This window comes from Ceratotherium simum, chromosome 10 (assembly GCF_057802395.1).
Source record: "Ceratotherium simum simum isolate JZ-2026a chromosome 10, ASM5780239v1, whole genome shotgun sequence".
In the NCBI taxonomy this organism is placed as follows: domain Eukaryota; kingdom Metazoa; phylum Chordata; class Mammalia; order Perissodactyla; family Rhinocerotidae; genus Ceratotherium; species Ceratotherium simum.
This window is the reverse complement of record NC_141909.1, coordinates 65,521,980-65,537,938: the sequence shown is the minus strand read 5'-3', so window position 1 is coordinate 65,537,938 and position 15,959 is coordinate 65,521,980. Positions and strand designations below refer to the sequence as shown.

The 15,959-nt window shown below is 43.6% G+C and overlaps 2 protein-coding genes across 19 annotated transcripts in view; one reads left to right on the top strand and one right to left on the bottom strand.

Annotated features, from left to right (window-relative positions):
- Positions 1–15,959, bottom strand: part of LOC101394705 (mitochondrial ornithine transporter 1) — a 99,024-nt gene that overhangs the window by 24,761 nt on the left and 58,304 nt on the right. For 4 of the 18 annotated variants that reach the window (XM_087436141.1, XM_087436142.1, XM_087436140.1 and 1 more), the window contains exon 1: positions 218–898. The exons of 1 other annotated variant lie outside the window; for it this stretch is intronic. The gene's annotated coding sequence lies outside the window, so the exon portion shown is untranslated. Of the gene's footprint in view, positions 1–217; positions 920–972; positions 1,079–15,959 lie in introns of those variants that run through there. 13 more of the 18 variants (XM_087436147.1, XM_087436148.1, XR_015553450.1 and 10 more) reach the window with 12 other exon arrangements.
- The window catches only part of LOC147916152 (phosphatidylinositol 3,4,5-trisphosphate 3-phosphatase TPTE2-like), a 59,072-nt gene continuing 45,071 nt past the window's right edge, over positions 1,959–15,959 (top strand). The window contains exons 1-3 of the mRNA XM_087435747.1: positions 1,959–2,079; positions 6,389–6,532; positions 11,203–11,263. Of these exons, the coding sequence (XP_087291873.1) occupies positions 1,959–2,079; positions 6,389–6,532; positions 11,203–11,263 (326 nt within the window). The remainder of the gene's footprint in view (positions 2,080–6,388; positions 6,533–11,202; positions 11,264–15,959) is intronic.

Genomic DNA, 15,959 nt, shown 5'->3' with positions numbered 1-15,959 from the left:
TAGAAGGAAAGAAAGGCATATGTTATCAAGGTGAATTCAACGCTTTAGGTAAGCCAGACTTAAACACACCAAATCCTACAAATAACTACTTGAATTGTTAGGATAGTAAACAGTGATGGGAACTAACAGATTAACTCAGAGGGTGCGGGCAATTGATTCAAATGATGCGTAGTTTTGGCTTGAAGAAGACGTAGGGCTCGGGGGAGGCAAGACTAACCAGCAGGAGTTGAAACCCATTCGTGAGCCTTCGGTACCGCTTAGAACAGAAAGACGGAATCGTTTCAGCGTCCCTTTACCCCTCTTTCAAACTACACCAGGGTCCCACTTCGGGAGAGACAGCCAACAGCGCCAATCATACATCCTTCGCGTTCCTCAGGGAAATTAACTTCGTATGGGAGAATCCGACGAGGCACTTCCCACCACGTACACGAACCGCCACGGAAGATTCCAGCTTCAGGCTGAAGCTGGCGCGGCGGGGGCCGGAGCACAGGGGCGCTCGGATGCACACCAGGCTCGCCCCCAAGCAGCCCGGCGAGGCGCTCCTCCTCCGGGCCGGGATCCTGGTCCGCACAGGGGCAGCGCGAGAAACCAGTTCCAGCTTTCCCAACGTCCGCTGACTCGGCCCGGCAGCCTGCCGGAGTCGCCCATTCATCGGCGCCTCCAGCCTCCCCGGCGCTCGGGCGGCGCGGAGCGCGGAGGCCAGCTGCCACCACGGGGGCAAAGGAGGGCAGCGTTTTCCAGCAGGTGACCCCCGCGGGGAGGCGGCCGCCCAGCCCGCCGTCCCCCCGGCGGCGCCAGGGCGAAGGGCGCCGCGGGTCCCGGGGCACGTGCGCGGCGCGGCGGGCCGACCCCGGACCTCCGCCCGGCTGCCCGGGGAGGTCGCGCCGCCCGACCGGGGAGGCGCTCCCCCTCCCGCTCCCGCTCCCCACGCCCACCGGGCTCCCGCGAGCGCCGGGCCGGGGCTGAGCTCACCGCCACGTCCCGCTCGTCCCAGCTCGGGCTCCGCCGCCAGCTCTCGGCTCCCGCTCGGCGCTGGGGCGGCCTCTTAACACCCACGTCGGCCGCGGCCCCGCCCCCCGCCCCGCCCCGCGCGGGAGCGCACCCGGCGGGCGAGGAACCGGCGGCGCAACGGATGGGCGGGCGGCGGGGGCCGGGAGGTGCCTCCCGGGGCAACGGAAGTCGGCGGTGCGTTGAGGCCGCGGGGGCGCCGGGAGCTGCGGGAGCCGGAGGAGACGGGGCGCCGCCTCCAGGGTGCTTCCCTCCCCGCAGGTTCCCGGAGGCCTCGGCGAGCCTCGGCTGCAGTCTGACCTCAGGCGGGCCGGGTGTCAGGAGTTAGGAGGACGGACTGAGTCTCTGGGCTGGTTAACCTTGCTGGGACTTGGGGCTCAAGGCCTTGATTTTTTTTTTTTTTAAAGATTTTATTTTTATTTTTTCCCCCCAAAGCCCCAAGGCCTTGATTTTAAGGTATAATTGAGGACGCAAGTACTGGAGAGGTAGTGATGAAAAATAAATTCGCTAATACCCGGTAAAAAAACGAAACAAAATAAAACATTTTACATTCTGCCTCCCGCAAGGAAATCCATCCCACAGAGGACATTCGGGAAAGCGCACCCGCCTATGACAACTGTAACTCTAAACCGGCCTCTGATCTTTTAGTTCCTAATGAATTGTAGGTTATTTCTATGGCTCTCTGGCCCTTAATTTACAATGTTATTTTGTGAACCCTAATAAGAAATATAAATATTTGCTTCTTCGGTCAACAAATATTGATTGACCGTGAACGATGTGCCAGGCACTGTTCTAGGCTCGGGGGGTAAAGCAGTTTGAACAAGGCTGACCGAAGCCCCTGCTCTCGTACAGCTTACGTTTCAGTGGAGGAGGCTGACGATAAAGGACTAAACCACAGGACTGAGAAGATCTGTAAGCTCCCCGAGGCAGGGAGCTTGTCTGTCTGCACCATGACATGTCCCGAGTGCACGGGACAGTGCCCACCGCACTCGGTGAAAGCGCCGAGTGAAGGAACAGACGTCCTTTCAGAGAGCGAGGAGCGCTGGGAAGGCAGCGCGGTGGAGAGGGCGGGTCGGCTTCACTGGATGTGGCACCGCTGGGAAGGCGACTGTTGAGCCAAGTTAGAAAGACGTGAAGGAGCCAATCCTGGGACAGTCTTTGAGAATATTCCAGACAAAAGGATATTCCACGCCAAAGCTGAAGGTCCTGAAGCAAGGCTGCATTGTGCCTATACGGAGAACAGAAAGCAGGCCCTGGTGGTGGGAATGCAGTGAGTGAGGGGCGGAGAGAGGTGGGGAAGGAGGGCAGAGCAGTAGCCAAGGGCTGTGCTCTTGAAGGCATTTGGGCCTGTTTCCTGGCCCTGCCCGAACCCCACCTGGTAAGATTTTCTATTTCTTAGCTCGAAGTGTCTATAGACCGGATTGCTTCTATGTCAGCTGTCCTCACTCTTGTGTAATAGAAATACCTCTCCAGGCTAGGATCGTGGGGGAGATGAGCTGGATTCCTCCCTCCTTCTGTGCCAGGCCTCTGCATTGGCACTTTTTCTGCTCAGTGTTTCTGGCGGTGCTGGGTTTATTTGTGAGATTGATGTAACATTAAAGTAAAATCTTACCCTCTGGGAAAAAAAAATTAAGTGCAATGAGGAGCCAGTTGAGGAGTTTAAACAGGTGAAGAAGATGGTCTGAATTAAGTTACTAAAAATCACTTTGATGGCTGGGGAGAGAAGAAATTGTAGCAGAGTGAAAATGATGGGAAGGGGGCCAGTTAGGTGACTATTGAAATAGTCAAGGCCCAGGACAATGGTGGCTTGGACTGGGGGTCTAGAAGTGGGGGGAGAGGAAGGATGGGACCCCGCAGCACAGGTTCCAACCATTTGTAGTCTTTTGGTGGGGGCGCGTGCATGCACACACACACACCACAACACAGATTCACCCCCCCCACACACACGGTATAAATGTTTTATGTAACATGAGATTATTTTTGCCCCCAGAGGGCACTTGAACATTACAAATGTGTCCAAGGGTCAGAGTAAGTTAACTCCTAGGCCGAGAAGCAGTTTCCCGAGGGCATAATTTGAGAGGGCCAGGAAAGCAAAAAGAAACAATCTCAGCTGAAGCTACAGTCTTTGCTTATTGGAAGTTAAAAGCTCTTTTAAAAAATTTTCTTGCCATGGCTAGTATAATAAGCCAGCAATTTGGCCTTCATACATTAGTGTAAGTTAGTTTGATTACAGAGCCGTCCACCAGGACGGGCGAGAGAGAGGGAGTTCGACAGGCAGAAGAGGGAGGAGAAGCCTAATTTGGGGAGGAGGCTTCGCCAGGGTGTCAGGCCCAGGTGAGGCCCAACGCAGGGAGGCTCTGAGAAGCCAGAGGCAGTGAGGGAGAGAATGAGGAGGAAAAGGCGAGGAGGTGGGGGTGTGGGGACCAGGGAACTTGCAGATGCTTCAGAATTCGGCCTGAGGACGGGTCTGCCTGGAAGCCTCTCTGTCATCTCCAGAAATCATTTGCTAAGCACTGTTTCAACATAGTTCTCTCATATGCTGTGCAATGCACGTTAGAGTGACATGATCCTGGTCTCTGATAAACTTAAAATCCAAAGCAATTTTGCATACAAATGTACTCAGAATGACTCATTTTACATAGAGAGGGAAGAGGCAAGCATCTAGACAGTCTCATTTGACGGGCACAAAACCACTTCCCACTCCGCCGCATCTCCCCATCTCCCGTATGTGCTGCTGCAGGTCTGTCGATGCCCCTGCCCCAGCCCCTGCCCTTTGGCTTTGGGCACTGCACACCTTGTCAAAAGGCTACTGGGATCTCGGAGGCTCCTCAGAGTGCGCCACTTTGCACCTACTGCTTTGAGTATCTTGTTATTTCACTTATTAGCCCATCTGTGGCCCCGACCAGATCACCAGCCCCTGGAGGCAAGCCTGAAGTCTTACTGCCTTAGTATTCCAAGGGGGACTAAACTTTATTTTCACGTAGTAAGTGTTACATATTTATACTAATACCATACATCTATATTTATTTTATATAAACACATATATGTAATTCATCTCTTTTAGGACATGTTTGATACTATAGTTAGCCCTGGTTCCTAAACTAGATTAGCTGGAAATACATGTACATACAGGGAGAAAGATAAAAATTTCCCATCGTGGAAGGTGTGGAGACAAAACAGCTCTTATTCCACCTATGAAAAAAGAAGGGAAATAGCACATCTGACATTCTGCCACACACACAGTCCCCACGCAAATCAGGAAACCTCATGACAAGCAAGGCCCCACACCTAGCCCCATTCTCTCCTTTCTGTGCCTTTCAGCCAGTCCATTGCCTTTGGAAAGATGTTCATAATAAGTGAATACTGTTGCTAGAGGAGTCAAAGTAAATTGAAATGGTGAGCTAAAACTGCTGGAGACGTGGGTTTATTCTGTAGGCTTATTTCACAAAGAGCAAACCTCAGTGTGCGAATGCCACTGCCAGCCTGGCTAGTTGGATTTCCAAATATTGACTGTTCCTGGACAACTTGTTACATGGTGTCATCCATCTGCTGTGACACACAATTACCCTGCACTGGATAATCCTGATGTCATTCAGAAAATTACATAACAGATATAAATTGTTTAGTGCCCAACGATGGCAATGCTACTATCATTAATTACCATATTGCAAGTATAGATGGTACCTCCCAATTTTGTTGGAAAAAGTTTTATGTACTCTTTTACATAGAAGCATTGAAAGTTAATTTAGAGTTGATTTTAGGGAAAAGGATCATTTTCCACATAAAATAAAGTATACTGATTCTCTAAAATGGAAATATGAAATCATAAATTCTGGATATTCAACAGTGTCTACCAACCTTAAAATATAAAATCATAAAGCTAAAAATAAATATATTGGTATCAATGGATACTGCTATATAATAAACAACCAAGCAACACATTTATTGGAAAATGAAGCCACATATACAGGTGATGCTAGTGGCTGAAAAAGCAATTCATACTATAAATTAAATTTGATTGCATATGAAGTATACGCAGACAGAGCAAGTATGATGGAACGTGGAATAAAAGAAGCCGCAAACATTTTGATGGATGCATAGCAAGTTGCCACAGTACCGGTAAAACTCACCTGTGCTGTGTCATTTGTATTCCACCTGCCACTAGGGAGAAGTGGCTTCTCTATTTGCCCTACTATGGTCCACCAGCAGGAACTGATTGGCAGCAAATGGCAGATAGGCAGAATATTTCTAACTTTTCCTGAATCTTTCTAGGTGTATTATTCATTTAGATCTTTCCAAGATGTATTATTTACTCAGATTTAAAGTGTTTCTTAGAATTAGCATAGTAATCAAATAACATAAGAAATGAACCTGGGGTAGATTAGATATTATGGGAAGGAAGTACATTAAGCTGAAGTGAAATTGCTTGTGCCACTAAGGTAACCTGCTATTTTAATATCTTTGCTGCTATTTTGTAACTTTGTATAATTTAGCCTGTTTTCAATATTTCTGTATAATTATTAATTCTATGCATGACAAACTCTCTCAGCTTAGTGAACCACTATTCATTGAACCCCACTTCTGACTCATTAGCTAACAAATTTCACATGATCGTTTATTCACAGTGCTTTGGAATCAGAGCAATGTATATATACTTTGAGTGGGCTGTGTGTGTGTGTTATATGGCAATAAATATAACTATCACACTGGACTCCAGAGAGCTGTCGGCATAGGCTTCAAATACTGCATTCTGGCAGCTGCACCCACCCTTTCCCTTCTGCATCCCTGTGACACCCAAGGGCAGGTCTCATTCTCAACACTGGTCTTTCCTGTTTGCCCTTCGTGCTGCAGAGAACCAAGAATGCCTATCTACGTCTCAGGATATGACCCTTCCTAAACTCTCAGGCTGTCCTCATCCAAGGATGTCCTATAATTCAGAATATTTGAATAACTCTTCTCAACATCCAGTGCCAAGTGTACCTATTGCTTTATAACACAATTGAATGTAATATCAGTATTATTTTTACCTGAATTTCCACCTTCGAATCATAGATTGCAGAGATCTGCAGCACCATGAAGAGGCTGGAAACAGTATTCTCCTTATTTCTTAAAATTCTTTCATTTCATTTTCTTCAGCACTATCGTGAGGAAATATATTAAAGTTCTTAACAACAACAACAATATATTGCCCCGGGACTATCTGATAAGGGTTGATTGATGAAAGTTCACTGTTAGGCCCAGAAGTAGTAATTGCTGGAAAAAATGGCCTTGGTGTTCTCCAGGAGTGCTACATTTGAAATCAGAAGACATCCTTGTCAAGGATGGTATTTACTAGCCTTCTAGATAATTTAACATCCTCAACCAACACTGTTTTCTGCAGGAGCTTCAGAGTTGGCGAACACGTCTGTGTGCCGGGAGGGTGGCACACCTCAGCTCCATGGGGACAGGGCCTCCTGTGCTTGGGACCCTTCCAGACCTCGCCCCATGTACCTCTTCACCCAGCTGTTCATTTTTAATACCACCAGTAATGGGACAAATAAACATCTGTGCCTCTTGATATGAAGCACAGAGAAAGACACAACCTTACGTCTGTTGTTCTCCTGCCCGAAATGAATGACTTCTATCTAATAACTAGGAAACATCAGCAAAAAAAAAAAAGAACGACGGTGTGCTACAAAATAACTGGCCTGAACTCTTCAAAACTCTCACAGTCGTGAAGGACAAAGATGGACTGAGGAACTGAACTGAATCAAAGCAGGCTAAAGAGGCATGGAATTAAATGTAACATGTGATCTCTGGTTAGGTCCTAGAAGCAAAAAAGTTTCTCTTTTGCTCTGAAGGACATCACTGTGACAGCTGGTGAAATTTGAATAAGATCTGTAGCTTGATTTATAGTATGGTATCAATGTTAATTTCCTAATTTTATAATTGTACTCTGCCTATGTAAGAGAATGTCCTTGTTTTTAGGAAATACACCCCAAATATTTAGAGGTAAAGTGCATTGTCTGCAATTTACTCTCAAGTGTTTTCTGAGAAAAATAATAGGAGAGAGAATGAGAATGATACAAACAGATGTGTTAAAATGTTAACATTTGGATGGTCTGGGTTGGCATACAGGGAAATATCTGTACTGTTTTTACAACTTTTCTGTATGCCTAAAATTATTTAAAAATAAAAGGTTTATTAAAAAACAAAATTCTTCCACACGGCTTCTTTGATTTTTAAACTTTCAAAGGATATTACCATTCTATCTTTCAATTTTGACTGTAAGAGTAGCAAACACTTACACAGTGCGCACTGTGAGCTAAGAGCCATTATAAGCACGTAAACGTATCTTAATCCACTTAATCCTCACGGCCACCCTGTAAGGGAGGCGCTATAATTATTTGCTTTTCCAGATAAGACACCTGAGGCCCAGGGAGGGTAAGAAAACTTGACAGCGTCCCACAGGAAAGGCCGGAGCCCGGTCCCCTGCTCTGCCCATCCTGGAAGCCTGCGCTCTCCGCTGCGTGTATTATAATACCTGAGCTACAGAGTTTTAGTGCTTTATTCTCCATTTTGCTTTTACTTTCTTGGGGAAAATATTACAAATAGTTTTTAAAACATATGTCAGAGTTTTTTTCCCTCTAACTATGGGTATTTTGTGGGCAGTCTATGTCACATGGCACCCTTCAAATAGCTTCCTTTCCTTATAGTCCCAGGCCCTGTCCCCGCCTGTCTCCATGTATTAAGGAGGTGAGGAGACCCATGAAGTAACTCTCTAACATATAGTAGGATAGCCTTTTTTTGTTGACCTTGACATTTGCTGGGCATTGTGAACCACAACACTAAACAGTGTCACCAATATAAATATTTGAGACTTGAAAAGATAGACTATTTTCTTCAAGATCCTTTGAGCATTCATGACTTGTCTATGTATGATTTTAAGGTTACTTTGAGGGGCCGGCCCCATGGCATAGTGGTTAAGTCCAGTGTGCTCCACTTCGGCAGCCCAAGCTTGCAGGTTCATATCCCAGGCGTGGATCTACACCACTCGTCAAGCCATGCTGTGGCAGCATCCCACATACAAAACAGAGGAACAATGACACAGACGTTAGCTTAGGGCTACTCTTCCTCAAGCAAAAAAAGAGGAAGCTTGGCAAGAGATGTTAGCTCAGAGCGAATCTTCCTAACAACAACAACAACAACAAAGTATCTTGAGATCAGCTCTAACGTTAGTGCATGATGGGAATTTTTTTGCTTATCTCATATTTCACAAAATCAAAATCAAGTTTGACAGCTAGAAAGATGAAGTAATCTTTGAAACACATTTTTTTCTTGCCACAGCATCATTTCATTGAAGAATCTGAATAATCATCACTGTCCTACTGGACGCTACGATACAGGGACTTATAAGTTTGCTTTACCAGTACTAGCTTTTCTTGTTGGATGACACTCTTATCAAAGCATCAATCACTTCCCTTTAACAGTCTCCTTGACAACTTTTCCTCTCCCATCTCTGACTTGAAGCCATTTCAGCATCTATTAAGACAATTTTAGCCAAGGACAAGAAGGGGAAGTAAAATTGAAACCACTCCATTTGTTGCTCATTTATGATCCTGAAAAGGAACAGATGGAAGGGGAGGTGAGACAACTAACTGGTTTAAAAAGTTACTTGGTGGTGTAAATGGTTCATGCCAACTTTTTATCCTACCACTGTTGATGGTTTGTGCTGGGGCCAGGGGAGTTTCCAATAAGATAATAGTAGAAGCCCTTCTTTTCAGATAGTACAATGAACACCTACAATCTAAATTGAAATACATCCTAATTAAAATCTCTCTAGTAAATGGATCCTTAAAGTTTCCTTTGCCCTTTCTTAATTTGTCTTACCACACTAATCTCAGAAGCATGGTTTTTCTGACACCAGCACCTTGATGTCAGTTGAACTTCAACATTCATGTTGGAATGATGCCAACGGAACACAAACACACCTTTGAGGAGGGCGTGAAAACCGGGGAAAGAGCCCTGGTTAGGCGTCAGGAGGCTTGTTGGCTGGCACTTACTGGCCATATGATTTTGGGCCACTCACTCAACTTCTCTGAGGCTCATTTTTCCCATTAGTAAATTGAGGATAAAAATCCTTGCTCTGCCTACTTCAATTGTTATCATGATGATCAAATTAATGTATGCGACGGTTCTTTGCAAAATTTCATAGAAGTCGAAATATGAAGTTTTATGTAAGAAATTCAAATACTCTAAGATGCTATGCTGTGAGGAAGCCCAAGCTGAAAAAGATTGGAGGGAAAAAGATCTCTTTTCCCTCTTCCCATCTTAGGTTCATTGGCTGAACACTTCCCTTATCTGCAAAATGGAGATAATTCCTACCTTATGGGGTTGATGTGGGTATGAGAAAATGTACATAAAATATGTGGCACAAGACTAGGCACTTAGTATACGTTCAATAAATGTTAAGTTGCTGTCGTTATGCTTGCCAACAATAATAATAAAAAGCAAAAGGGAAGGGTTTGAATTGAAAAATTTTAAAAACACGTAGAAACAGTGTTCTGAGACCTTGCTTTCTTATTTTGCATGGTATTTTTCCTTTTTTTTTCTTCAATGCATCTCTCTAGGACAAAAAATAATATCCAAAGATATTTTGGCACTAACAGTGTGATTTATGGCAAGAAAGATGAGCAGTCTATTCCAACACAGGAGATTTCCAAGGAGACAGAGAGCCAAGACAGTGTAAAGGAGAATAGGAACAAAGACTTGTTACATATTATTAAGGGCGTGAAAGTTGAATTAAGCACAGTAAATGTACAAACAACAAAGCCGCCCAGCAGAAGACAACTGAAAAGTTTGGAGGCCACAGTTGGCAGGCGTCAGAGAGCTCCAGGAGGTGCCCCAAAGGAGAGGTAAACTGAATTGCAATTTGAATGTTCTTCTGTGAAAGTAATTTTTGAAACTCCAGTAAGCTTTTTCTTTTAGAAAAACTTTTTAAAATTAAAGTACGTGGGAGCTACTGAATTAATGAAGAGTATCAGTTTGTAAACACAGAGACTAATGATTACTTGAGTAATACTGTTATTGTTCTGTACTTAGAAAGGGACATCTCTATACAGTCTAGAGAGGAAATGAGTATTGATGGAACTGAGAATTTCACACATTCTCTTACATATTCATCAGTGTTATTAATTGCCAATTAATTGCCTCTTTAAGGTGTAAATTAACAAATCATTTACGTCCTAATTTGAAAGTAGCTTTGTGTCTCTGAAGGACTTGTTTATTGGAAATTTCCATTTTAAAAATGCTACCTAGGAAGCCAGCCGGGTGGCATAGCGACTAAGTTCATGTGCTCTGCTTCAGTGGCCCGGGGTTCCCAGGTTGGGATCCTGAACACAGACCTATGCAAGGCTTATCAAGCCATGCTGTGGCAGGCGTCCTACATATTAAGAGGAAGATGGGCACAGATGTTAGCCCAGGGCAGTCTTCTTCAGCAAAAAGAGGAGGGTTGGCAACAGATGTTAGCTCAGGGTTAATCTTCCTCACCAAAAAAACAAACAAAAAAAACTGCACCTAGGATAGAATTTTAGCATGTTGATTACAACTATTTTTTCTGTTTTTTGAGGAAGATTGGCCCTGAGCTAACATCTGTTGCCAATCTTCCTCCTTTTTTCCCTTTTTCTCCCCAAAGCCCCAGTAGATAGTTGTATGTCATAGTTGCACATCCCTCTAGTTGCTCTGCGTGGGACACCCCCTCAGCATGGCTTGATGAGTGGTACGTACGTCTGAGCCCAGGATCCCAACCGGCAAACTCCAGGCGGCCAAAGCAGAGCATGTGAACTTAACCGCTACGCCACCAGGCCAGCGCTGATTGCAAGTATTTTATATGACTTCCTTTGACTGGTAATTATCAGTGCTCTCAGCTTATGTGGTTTCCTCAAAATAGTGTTTACTTGTGCTTGCCGAAAGAGTATTGTCTTTCACTGATGCTAAGTGCAGTCGGTGATATTTTAGCATTGTGTTGTAGTTTAAGTGGTAGTGTTTTGTTTTAGTGATACATAAATGATGTGTCTTAAATTGATGACATCATCGATTCAAGTAATAAGGTATGTAGCTTTAAGATGCCCATCTCTGACCTCTCTTAGCAGAATAGACAGCTAGTGTAGATTTCTGTTTCCCAGAGTGACTTAACATTTTTATGGACCTTTTTAGTTTCTACATTGTATGACATTGTATCACAACTACCCCTGGAAAACATAATTGGTGGTAGAAGGTAAGCTAATTCAGTGATGTGCCCATAGTGGGTACCTCCTCCTCCTTTTTAGAAATAAAATAAAACAACAAAAAAATTCTATATAAGTATATAGAATTAGGTAATACACACATACGTATATAATACTTGTCAAGAATGGGATTTTTTTAGCTCCCAGATCTGTTTATGACCCATCGTGGTTTTTATTATAATTATACAATTTAATTAAGTATTATAGAAATGGTTAAAATGAGTTGAATGCTTGGCAGAGATTCAGGAAAGGTAATTTTGAAAATTGCTTTCAAATTAGGTATGAATGAGACAAGCATAAAAATCTAGGAGAATTCTGCACTCAGATTGCTTTGTAAGCATTTTTAAGTTCTCGCTCCATGTTTCTACTTTAAAGAAACCAAAATTGGAAATATTGGAGGATGTACTATGGATGTGGTGTATATATAAAAGACGTATCTTGGAACTTCTCTCAGTGGTCCTATGTTCAAAGAAGAGGCTTTGGTCCTACATCAAAAGATTGGTAAATGAGGTACATTTGTTTTGAGTTTTTAAAAATATACCTTTTAATGATTTTTGCCCTCCCTTCTTGTCTTTTAAGGGATTCCAGATGCACAGATTTGGGTTAATCATCATCTTTGATTCATGATGCGCTGTCATCGTTGCTCCATGCATGGCCTGCTTTTAGTTTCTTTATTTGTAATATATATTGATCTCCCATCGATATAGTTACCATGGCTACATAACAATTGCCCCAAAATTTAGCAGCATAAAACAACCATTTTTTTAATCTTTTTTTTTTTTTTTAGGGAAGGGAGAGGGATGAAGATCTAACAAAAGTGGTGGTGAGGGAAAGGGAAGGGACGTGAGAGTGTAGGAAAAGGGGAGTGCAGGAGGCAAAATCCTAAACAGTAGTAAGGAAAAGGGGGAGTGAGGAGAGGGAGCAGGGAGGAAGGGGAGAGGACAAGGCCAGAGGGGAGAGAGGAGGGGGCAAAGGAGGAGAGGTAACAGGAGAAAGGGGAGGGTGAGGGAGAAGACAGGAGGAGAGAGAAGAGGGCTGCAGGGAGGGAGAAAACCACCGTTTTTTGTGCTCATGGGCTCTGTGGGTCAGCAGTTTGAACAGAGCCTGGTGGAGAAGGCTGATCTCTGCCCCGTGATGTCTGGGGCCTCAGTTGGAAGACTTGGAAGTCCAGGGGCTGGAATCATCTGAAGGTTTGCTCACTCCTAGGTCTGGCAGTTGATGCTGGCTATTAGCTGAAACCTTTGCTGGGACTGTTAGCAGAAACACCTACACGTGGCCTGGGCTTCCTCACTGCGTGGTGGCTGGGTTCCAAGGGCGGGTGTCCCAAGAGAAAGTGAGCCAGGAGGAGTTTGTATTGTTTTTATGACCCGGCCTTGGAATCAGACTGGACCACAGCATGCCCCTCTCATTTCCTGTTCCACATTGATTTTTGAAGAGTACTTGCTTTTTATCACAGCGACTGCCGGAAAACCATTTTCACAAAGATATGATGTCATAGAAAGGAGTGCAGTAGTCTAATGCTAAAACTGTGAACTCCATTGAGTTAGTAGTTCACATGGTCAGTGACAGATATGGCTGTGTTTCCCTGTGTGCTCCAGCCTGCCCTAGGGCACAGTTTGGGAACCAATGTCCTGGTCTACGCTGAGCTCCTGTGAGAGGCTGTTGGCCCACACCCTTAAGTTTCTTAGAAATCCTGTTGTCTGTTTGAAAGGCTCTCTGAGGCACCACCTTAAATCTTTCCAAGATCTTAACAAAGGGTTTTACAGTCGTGCCCATCTTTACAGTGTTTTCCTGACACTGCCCTGGATTTAATCTCCAGTCAGAAGGCATTTCTACATTTCAGCATTGTTTGCTGTCTGGAGGGGCTACGAATGAGAAACAATTCTATTTTTGATCCCAGCCAGTCCTGGCTCCTTTATATGGAACCGTTTTTTCTTATCTCTCACCTGTCACATTTTATCATCAGCAACTAAGAAGTCAGGAGGCACCTTCAACACACCGTCTGGAAGTCTCCTTAGTAGATCATCCAATTCATTGAGTCTGTTTCCCATTTTCCACATCACTATAAGCAACGGTGTTGCTAGACAACGATCCCATTTCCTCCAGCTGGCTGAATCATTGAGTTCCCTAAAGCCCTCACTCACAGCTTTGAGGGCTGTTCGAGTCTCACAGCCTCTTTGAGGCCCTAAGCTTTCGCTGACACTTCCTCAAGATCTTTCCAGTTTCCACCCACAGCCCAATACCCAAACCTCTCCCATACATTTTTGTTTTTTCATTACAGCACTACCCAACTTCCAAGCACCAAAATCTGTTCCAGTTCCCTATTGCTGCGTAACAAACCATCCCAAAGCTTAGTGGCTTAACAGTGCCAGCATCTGTCTGCAGTTTGGGCAGAGTGTGGCAGCGATGGCTGTGTCTGCTCCACTCTTAGTTAGCAGGGGCAGGTTCAAGGCTGGTCTCTGGAATCATTGAAGGCTTGCTCTTGTACATTTCAGTGGTTGATGCTGGCTGTTGGCTGAGACTATTTGGTTTTATTAATTTTTTCTGTTGTTTTTTTAGTCTCTATTTCATTTGTTTATGCTCTGATTTTTATTATTTCCCTTCTTCTACTGCTTTGGGGCTTTGTTCTTCTTTTTCCAGTTCCTTTAGGTGCATTGTTAGATTTTTTATTTGAGATTTTTATTTGCATTGCTGTAAATGTCCCTCTTGGAATTGCATTTGCCGTATCCCATAAATTCTGGCATGTCGTATTCTCATTTTCATTTGTCTCCAGGTATTTTTCGATTTCTCCTTTGATTTGTTCATTCACCCAATCGTTTTCAGTAGCATTTTGTTTAATCTCTACATATTTGTGGCTTTTCTGATTTTCTTCCTATAGTTGATTTCTAGTTTCATACCCGTTGTGGTCAGAAAGGTGCTTGGCATTGTTTCAATGTTCTTAAATTTATGGAGACTTGTTTTGTGGTGTAATATGTGATGGATCCTGGAGAATGTTCCATGTGCATTTGAAAAGAATGTGTATTCTTTCGTTTTTGGATGGAATGTTCTGTATATATCTACTAGGTCCATCTGTTCTAGAGTGTCATTTAAGGCCAGTGTTTCCTTATTGATCTTCTGTTTGGATGATCTATCCATTGGTGTAAATGGAGTGTATAAGTCCCCTACTATTATTGTGTTACTGTGTATTTCTCCTTTTATGGCTGTTAATAATTGCTTTATATATTTAGGTGCTCCTACATTAGGTGCATAGATATTTACAAGTGTCATATCCTCTTGTTGGATTGTTTTGATCATTATGTCGTGCTCTTCTTTGTCTCGTTACAGTTTTTGTTTTAAAGTCTATTTCGTCTGATATGAGTATTGCTACCCCCGCTTTCTTTTCATTGCCATTTGCGTGGAGTATCTTTTTCAATCCCTTCACTTTCAGTTTGTGAGTGTCTTTAGGTCTGAGGTGTGTCTCTTGTATGCAGCATATGTATGGGTCTTGTTTTTTTATCCAATTAGCCACCCTGTGCCTTTTAATTGGAGCATTTAGTCCATTGACATTTAAAGTAGCTATTGAGGGCCGGCCCCGTGGCTTAGTGGTTAAGTGCGCGCGCTCCACTGCTGGCGGCCCGGGTTCGGATCCCGGGCGCGCACCGACACACTGCTTCTCTGGCCATGCTGAGGCCGCGTCCCACATACAGCAACTAGAAGGATGTGCAGCTATGACATACAACTACCTACTGGGGCTTTGGGGAAATAAATAAATAAATAAATAAGATTATTAAAGTAGCTATTGATAAGTATGGACTTACTTCCTTTTTTTAACTTTTTTTTCTTGGTGTTCTAGTAGTTTTTCTCTGTTCCTTTCTTCTTCACTTGCTCTCTTCCCTTGTGGTTTGATGGCTTTCTTTAGTATTATGTTTGTGTTCATTTCTCTTAGTTTTTTGTGTACTTATTATAGATTTCTGGTTTGTGATTACCATGAGGTTCATACACAGTAACCTATGTATATAGCGATCTATATTAAGTTAATGGTCTCTTTAGTTTGACCTCTATCTGAAAGCTCTACTCTAAAACTCCCCTCTTCCCACATTTTATGTTTTTGATATCATATCCATCATCTTTTTTGTGCGTTTGTATCCATTACCCTCTTATCATGGGAATAGATAATTTTGCCTATTTGTGGTTTTATCTTTCCCCCTTAAATAAGTCCCTTTAGCATTTCTTGTAGTACTGGTTTCTGGGTGACAAACTCCTTTAATTTTTGCTTGTCTGGGAAGCTTTTTATCTCTCCTTCTATTTTGAATGATAACCTTGCCAGGTAGAGTATTCTTGGCTATAGGTTTTTTACATTTAGCACTTTAAATGTATTGTGCCACTCTCTTCTAGCCTGTAAGGTTTCCGCTGAGAAGTCCGCTGATAGCCTTATGGGATTTCCTTTGTATGTAACTTGTTGTCTTTCTCTTGTGACTTTTAGCATTCTCTCTTTGTCTTTAATTCTGGACATTTTAATTATGACGTGTCTTGGTGTGGGTTTATCTTGTTTGGGGCTCTCTGTGCTTCCTATACCTGGATGTCTGTTTTGTTTCTTAGGTTAGAGAAGTTTTTAGCTATTATTTCTTGAAATAGATTCTCTGCCCCTTTGTCTCGCTCTTCTCCTTCTGGGACACCTATAACACAGATGTTAGTGTGCTTGATATT